Source organism: Zingiber officinale, chromosome 11A, assembly GCF_018446385.1.
Source record: "Zingiber officinale cultivar Zhangliang chromosome 11A, Zo_v1.1, whole genome shotgun sequence".
Classification (NCBI taxonomy): Eukaryota; Viridiplantae; Streptophyta; class Magnoliopsida; order Zingiberales; family Zingiberaceae; genus Zingiber; species Zingiber officinale.
The window spans coordinates 81,464,673-81,473,054 of NC_056006.1; the positions used below are offsets into that span (position 1 = coordinate 81,464,673).

The window sequence follows — 8,382 nt, forward strand, 5'->3', positions numbered from 1 at the left end:
CTCATGAGGAGTGGAGAGTTGAGTCTCATAGATCCGACCCATTCTGTGTCCGCCCGGGTTTATGCTAAAAGCCCTGCTCATGAGGAGCGGGGAGCTGAGTCCCGTAGGTCCAGTCGATTATGTTGTTGGTCGGATTTATGTTGGGAGTCATGCCCATGAGGAGTGGGAGAGCTGAGTCCCATAGCTCTGACCAGCTCTGTGGTCACTCGGATTTATGCCGGAATCCCTGTTCATGAGGAGTGGGGAGCTGAGCCCCGTAGGTCCTGTTGGAGTAATCTCACTATCCTAGGTTTTGATATTTGGGCAAAGGTTTAAGTTAGGTTTATTGTTGTATTTGATATGTATTATGAGTGTGTAGGATACAGATACAGCAAGGAAAGTCCAAGTGCGATCTTGGCAAAGGAGAAAATTCCAAGAGGAGTCTTAGCGGTGTAAGTCCAAACATGTAGTCTTGTCAACGTAAGTCCAAGTGTGACTTGGCAAATGTTGAAGTCCCGAAGGTGCGGCCTCTTGGCAAAGGACGACCCGACAACAATGACAAGACCAATGGAAGCCCTAGAAGGCAAAGCGTGAAGGATGGAGAGGCATCCGAGGGGCGCGAGGTTGATAAAGGAGGCTAGAAGACTAAGTCTAAGTTGGTCGAGTGAGGACGAGTGCATGAGAGATTGTACTTAGGATAAAATCCTAGGTTTAGGATTTTACTGTAGCAGTTTTGTAGCAATTACTGTAGCAGTTACTATAGCAGTCGACTAGTAGTTTCATAGTAGACTGTTAGCGAACAGAATGTCTCTGTTCGCCCAACCCATGTGGATCAGTCAACTGGTATTTTCATTAGTCGACTGTTATTGAACCGTTGGCCTGTAACAGTCGAATTCCACTTGGGATCAATCAACTGGTTGGGGGAAATAAGTTGGTGTTTTCCTCTCGAGCTCTATTTAATAGAACTCGAGATGCTTGGGCATGGATGACGAAATTAGTGTTGGTTAACCCTAATTAGAATCTCTAAGTGCTCAAGTGATCTAGTGTGGTCTTGTACGAGTTGTGGTGAGGTTTCTCCACCCACAAGGTGCTACGCTAGCTAGTCGGAAGTTCTCCGGGGAATCATCCATCAACGGATTGGGATCGTTCGCCTTACGGACAACCGTGGAGTAGGAGCTTTATCTCCGAAACACATAAACTAGCGTATCTTTGTGGTTTGCTTGTCTTCATTTTTCTTATTTTAGTTTAGCTTTCTACTTGTTAGTTTGTTTTGTATTCCGCTGTGCACTAACATTATAGAAAGCGAACGATTTGGGTGAGACGTTATTCATCCCCTCTCTAGCGGACGTCAAGGTCCCAACATGTCCGACTGGCTCTATGTCCATCGGGGTTTATGTTGGAAGCCCTATTCATGAAGAGTGAGAAGCTGAGCCCTGTAGATATGATCGACTTCATGTCTACCTGGATTTATGCTGGAAACCCTACTTCTGAAAGGTGGTTCATTCAGATATGTATATCCTGACTTTAACTACCACCTCATCTTGATTTTAATTACCATATCATCTTGACTATCAACCCCACGTTACTTTTGGGGTCATTCATAATACGTCATATCAATACTATATAGAGAAAGAGAAAGAGAAAGAGAAAGAGATTTTAGTCTGCACACTCAATGGGCGACCTTCACAGGTTCGAGCATCTAGAAGTCATTCCAAGCATCCCGATTTTCAAAAGTAAATTGGGACATCTGAGAGTGTGTTTGGGCATCCGGACATAAGGTCCGTTCATGAATGTATAGGATATTATTTTTTTTTCTATATATATATATAGGTCCGTTCATGAATATATAAGATATTAATCTTTTTCTATATACATATATATATATATATATAATGAAATTTTACCTTGTATACTGGTTCGATATATATTGTTAGACGACTCTCGCAACTCTGAATGTCCGGATGTATCTCAAGATGTCCCGATTTAATTTTGAGAATCGAGTATTCGATTACCGGAAGTTGTGAGAGTCGTTGTACGAATGTTATTTTCCCGAGCTGTTGTACCACATGTTAGTTTCCCAGCATTTTTGCATTTATGTTACTAGTTTTATCATGCACGTGTTTGGAAACTTGTGATAGACGCAAGCTACTTGCTGTAAATCCTAAACATCATTAATTCATAATTTTCTGTGTTTTACATTGGAAGATTCTTCACTGTATGTGCTTGTCCAAACAATAAGCGATTATTATTATTATCATTTAAAAATAATAATAATTAAACTAAACACTGCGGGACTGCTACAGTGTTGTACATCAACTTAAAAGACGATGCAAATTAATGGAAACAGACCAATTCAGGGCTGCTGGTTGCCTTATTGACACAATAATACTAATGGCATTAATTGTCCAATTGCAATCCGAATCACTAAAAGAACATTATTGCTAAGAAACTTCCAATTAATGACAATTAATCACACAACAGATGCCAAATCCTTATTGAAAGTAAATTGTTGTGCGTTCTTATCGGGTCTAATTATTTGGTCAGATTAAGAATTGGCTTCCACTCTTGCTTTCCTCTGCACTGTTCGAGAAGAGTTTGTTGAGTATTGCTGCTAATCTCACACCACCTTGCGCTAGCCTTTGCTCCACCACGGGGAGTCGACTAAAGAAGTAATCATCTGAAATCGCCATAGATTAGATTTAATCAACTGGCTTAAGCAGAATCAGCTTAATTACCTCCTAACGTGGAATCTTGTTCCACATCCTGGTAAGCATAATCGCAGGCTAAGCTTGTGCTCTCCGAGGCATATCTGCAGAATCATTAAATTAATGGTTTTAAGCCGTAATTTATGTTTAAGTATGCAAATTAAGTGAGAATAATCTTACTTGTCAGCACAAGTCACTGATTTTTCCCTGCATGTCTTCCATTGACGGACATCATTGCTCTGGCAAAATCCAAAAGTGTTTTTTTTTTAAAAAATGGAAAATATGTATATATATATAAACTCGGAAAAACTTACCGTGATGTTCATTTTAATGGCCTCGATCATTGTATCAACATCATTGTCGTAGAAGTCCTTCATTGCAGTCTCTATTATGCTCACATCCCACACCTAATTAAACATTGAACTATATCACAATTAAAACTATGAAATCATCATTTCATCTAAAATTTCCAATTGTAAACTCAACGTCACTTAACATGATGAAGGTTGGTCTTTCTTCTGTACCAATGGACAACAATGGTGTTTCCGCCTTGGTCGTCTGCAAATCCCACGTGCAATGGTTGGTGTACGTCTCCCACGAAATGCGCCAGGAACATGAGGCTCTCTGTTAAATTATCTGCATCATTTCAATTTTAAAAATGTCACTGATTGAACAAAAAAATTAATTAATATGCTTCTAAATAATTAAGCTTAATTACACGCGGAGGAATCTCCATAGCTCATCAGCTGTGTGGTGTAGTTGTTGATGGCTCCCACAACGCACATGTCCTGCTGTCCCTTTGCATTATGGCAGTCCCCTATTTCATGCTCGAGCAGTAAGGACATGAAAAACTAGCTATTTTAAATGCTGATTCGGACTGTTTTTTTCAAATATTTTCAAAAGAAAAAGAGACTTAGATATTTATGAGACACAAGCCGTGTCATCTGATCTAAAGATCACGGGAAAGATCATGATAATGATAGCAAAGATGAGGTAGTAGTAGCGATCGATTTATAGCATGAAACAGCAACAAGAAGATCCGTGATCTAAACCGAATCTAAAAACAGCAACAAGTAATTTTACTGGAATAGTCGAAGTCGCAGACTCCGGGCGTGTTGGCATAATGGAGAGGGCTCGACCACCGGTACCTGAACCGCATCTCGTCGGGCCACGAGCACACGGCTGCCAGATCTCCCCCGGCCGACGGCGGCAGCAGATCCACCACCGCCGCCGACGCTCCGCTCGTCAAATAATTCTGAGACGTACGACGTCACAGTTCATTCGTGCCCAAATCTTACTTTACTTTAATTAAAATGCAATCGAACATGGCAATTAAACCTCTCACCTCTGCAATTTTGCAGACCATGTAGTGGCCCTCCTTTCCCCATGCTTGTGTGGTGCGGGCTGTTGCCGCTGCGAGCAGGAGCAGGGCGTGGAAAAGAAGGAAGGTCTTCATCTTCTCCTGCCGTTTCTCCTTCCTCCTCCTCCTCCTCCTTCCCCTTCCATTCTTTATCGGCTGTCTGCCCTCTCATTTATAGTTAATTATCATTAAAACAAAATGAATCGACCATTGTCGTACTCATCGGAGTTCAAAGAGTGCAAGATTTTATTTCCTTTTTTGAAATTTGACAGGCTAATTCATAAAAAATCCATGGACCACAATGAACATGCTGACGGATTCACACTGTTTGCGTGCTATTTTAAAAGTCTCATATAGATGCGGATATCCGATATGAATAATTGCCCCCATTCTTAAATAGGTCTAAACCAATTACTGCACGTTCAAATCAATCGTAGAACGGAAAAGACGGATCGAATCGTTTAAGTCAACCAGATTGATCCAATAGGATGTGGACTCTTAAATTATATTATATTTATCATATCATAAACGTGTTATTTATGTTAATGAATAACTCTATTAGGTAACGTAAAAAATAGTATACATTTTTAAATAAATTATTTTCATAAACAAATAGATTGATTGTAAATCGATCGAATCGGATTGTATGATCGGGCAACACAGGGAGCTATTGAATATTATCAATTATTGGTGGGCCACATAGACTCATCGAGCTAGGTGAGTTGATTATGCAAGATAAGTCATGCTAATCGAGTTGGGTAGTTGCCTTGGCAAGGCAGGACGAGGAGAAAAGAACATGTATATGTAAATTGGAACGAGTATGGAGTAGAGTTTTACTCTTCTTTTCTAAATCGAACTATATAATACATTACTATTTTATGCCTATTCCTCGTTGGAACTGAATTTAAGTAATATTTTCATTTTTTTTTCATGAACAACGCCACAGTTGTGAATGTCATCGATTCTATGTGACTTGGAAAAAACACTACTCGTCCTAGTGTTTTGGATAAGATAGATCTGCCTCCAAAGTGTAAGGAAATAATTGGCCCATGTGGTTGCACAGCTGCAAGATTTTGGCTTTGCTGGCTACAGTGGCTTTGATGGCAGTAAAAATACGATTATATTTATTTAGGTTTTTTTTTATAATCATAAGGTTAATTTATAATTAGTAGCTGGGTTGGAGATATTTTTTTTCCCAAGAGTACTTATGCGTCAAAAATTAATGTATTACCCTATTATAATAAGTCTGGACTATAATAACGATGGTAGTTGGAGCCTTGGAATACTAATGGATCTGATTTAGATTGAATTCTATATTTTTTTTAATTTTGTCTTTATATCCATTGAATATCAGATATTTATTTTTATACCTATAAAAAGATGAAATATCTTATATACTAATAATTTTCTTATTTCCATCTAATTTATTATCATTCAACCAAAGGATGGCTAGATGAATGGGAAGCCCAATCAACCAAGCAAGGACGCCGAACAACTTGCCTAATTAATGATGATGGATGGAGTCGAGAGGTAATCAACAATCCACGACGTGCTAATCTCGTCGATCGTACAACACAGTTAGTCGAACGAAGATAACGAATGACAGTCGAAAAGCAAAGAAGGAGACAAAACAACATATTCGAGGGGCATGGTCAAGCGAGGTGCCTGCCGTGAGGGTGCCACCGGTAGAAGCGGATCTTGGGTCGGATATAAGCGGGACCACCCTGCGTGTCTTGTCGTATCCTTTTGAGAGTTTACCGCGGTAAAGGTATATTTCCGGTGAATGGTACTTTAGAATCTTTATCTTTTATCTTTAGCCCGCCAAGCTAGCCCGCTACGTAGGAATATCCATGCTCAGCTGAAACCTCTCTGACGTATATTACGACATGACACCAAATAATCATACTCATATCTTACGTGCACGTACATACTACTGATATTGCATAAACAATATCATGGCTGCGGTTTGAGATTTAGAACTTAGCGCCCAATTTAAAATTACCGTAACAATTTAAATAGAGATATTCTACATCTCGTACTCAGCTACCGGATCGATAAGCTAGGGCACATTTCGGTAGCAAGAACGTGGATAGGAGTCCGACGACAAAGATTAAAGAATCGGACGACAACCGGCGTAGCGCCCGATCGGACAGAAATGCAATGTGAGCCAATGGAGATCGAGAGATTATTGAGGAGAGGAGTTGCCAGTCGAATAGACGTAGATCGTCAGATTGTAGGCCGACCGGCACGCAGCACTCGCGCCGGCTCAGGCCGACTGTAGCGTCTACATCGCGCGCCTCATGAGAGGCCTACGTCTTCTGCCTGAGCACCTAACGATCTAGAGCAGGTGTCACGGAAAGCTGCGCGCCCACAAGGACTTTAAATGATTTAGCCTGCACCACGGGTCGACTTGGTCTCACCTCACGAATCGATTGACTGGCTGCCTCCGTCCCGCAGGTTACCGTCTAGTGGTCCCTTGCGGGCACTGCACTAGCGCTATCTATGGCTCCAGCGACACCCAATTTCACAACGTAGCTCAGCCAACAGCGTTAGGCCATCGGGTGTTGTTGGACGTTTTCGCATGGCATCCTCCTTATATGAGCATGCAGATAACTTGATGGTGATCAACTACCGTTATTTGCTAGCTACGAGCCGATTAAAACGATGATCAGGCTTCACCTCATTATCACGTGTGTCTGACGGACGGAAGGATCTGACCCAAGACAAGTCAACATGGATTGACCCCCTCCGGACCCGTTCAGACCCTCACCCAGCCACACCCAGAGAGCCTCCTCCATGCATTTGTTCATATCCTCAATGCATGTGAATCAATATAACCAACATGCCATAATGTTGGACTAAAGTCTCATTCACAATGGAGCTCTTTTCCTCTTCCACCTCTCTCTCCGTTCGCATCACTTATCGATCCAACAACAATCTCCATGAATAGAGATGATATGGTAGCGTTGAGGCGCATAGAGTCAAGTATAGGATAAGTAGGTTTTACCCTTTGAACCTTCCCTCGATTTGGTTGCTTATTGGTTGATAGTAGACACGATGTCCTTGAACTATACTATCGTCGTCTGTGTAAGTAGTGACAAATCTCACCCAAGACTCTCCCTCCACGATATAACACTTCTGTTTCCATGGCAGACACACGCCTTTGCTTTATACTCACTCTAACTCAACTAAAGTTGTCCACTCCACCCTTCGACCCCACTTCTTTCTCATAGTGATCCTCAAGAGTTGTTATACTACTTCTGATCATTAAAAGCTCATCTCTTATCTTAGTCTAGTCACTATCATGTCCCCACCCCCAGTGCAGTATACTAGTCGGTGGAGATTAGTTGTCCTTTAAACCTAGTTCTTGGGATCTCCCTCCACATGCAACTAGGTCGGGTGTCCCAGACTTGCTTGGATCACCAAGCATGAGCTTCCTTGTGATTCTCAGCTTGCAACTTACTCGTTTAACGCTTCGATTTGGGATCCGCTAGGTTATTCTTTGACTTCACATAGTCAACAGTGATAACTCCCATTGAGAGTAGTTGTCTAATGGTATTATGTCTATGATGTATATGTCTAGACTTACTATTATACAGATGACTCTGTGCCCGACCAATTACTGATTGACTATCGCAATGTATGCAAATTGTTGGCACATGTTTTGGCCATTTAGGAATACCTTCTAAGAACTATCGTTAGCCTCTTCATCACATTTATCAAGAGCTATAAACTCATATTCCATCGTGGATCTAGTTATTACGGTTTGCTTAAAAGATTTCCAAGAAATGACTGTACCTGCTAGAATGAAACATATCCACTAGTAGACTTAGAGTCTTTTATATCAGATATCCAACTTGCATTGTTGTATCCTTCGATCACAGTAGGATATCTTGTATCAGCGGATTCACGGTATACCTCTTGATATCTTGATTGTTATCCCTTCAAACTGCTAGCCGCACAGATTACTCATGAATCTCTGGTTTACTTATTTTTGTAAGAAGTTCCGTTCGGGTCAGTGACCCATCAATACATCAGGACTTTCAATCACGAGTACTCTGTCGAGAGAGATTCCTCGATTTTTTGATAGATGTTGACTCGTGATTCTATGTGACCTGTTCGCCCAATCTATATGTGTTGAGTGCTACTTGGAATACGCTGTTTTGTTTATCGATTCTGATGTATTGTATGTAACTTTCCCAGCTCATATCTTGAGTTAAACTGGACTGAAATGAAACTTAGCATTTTACTCCAAGTTCAACCCTTGTGTTCTTTTGAAGTTAAACCATATTAGGTTGATTAAATATTTATTTCAATTGACTTTTGTGCTCTGGGGCA

At 40.9% G+C, this 8,382-nt stretch overlaps 1 protein-coding gene across 1 annotated transcript; it reads right to left on the reverse strand.

The window, feature by feature from the left end:
• Positions 1 to 2,199: 2,199 nt before the first annotated feature.
• On the reverse strand, positions 2,200 to 4,227 carry LOC122032928 (endonuclease 4-like). The gene is made up of 8 exons (XM_042592244.1): positions 4,030 to 4,227; positions 3,768 to 3,939; positions 3,403 to 3,501; positions 3,181 to 3,320; positions 2,999 to 3,091; positions 2,865 to 2,923; positions 2,715 to 2,788; positions 2,200 to 2,656 (listed from the first exon to the last, which is right to left on the reverse strand). Exons 1-8 carry the CDS (start codon positions 4,138 to 4,140, stop codon positions 2,520 to 2,522), a joined length of 885 nt encoding a protein of 294 aa, XP_042448178.1. The 5' UTR covers positions 4,141 to 4,227; the 3' UTR covers positions 2,200 to 2,519.
• Between the last annotated feature and the right edge of the window lie 4,155 nt (positions 4,228 to 8,382).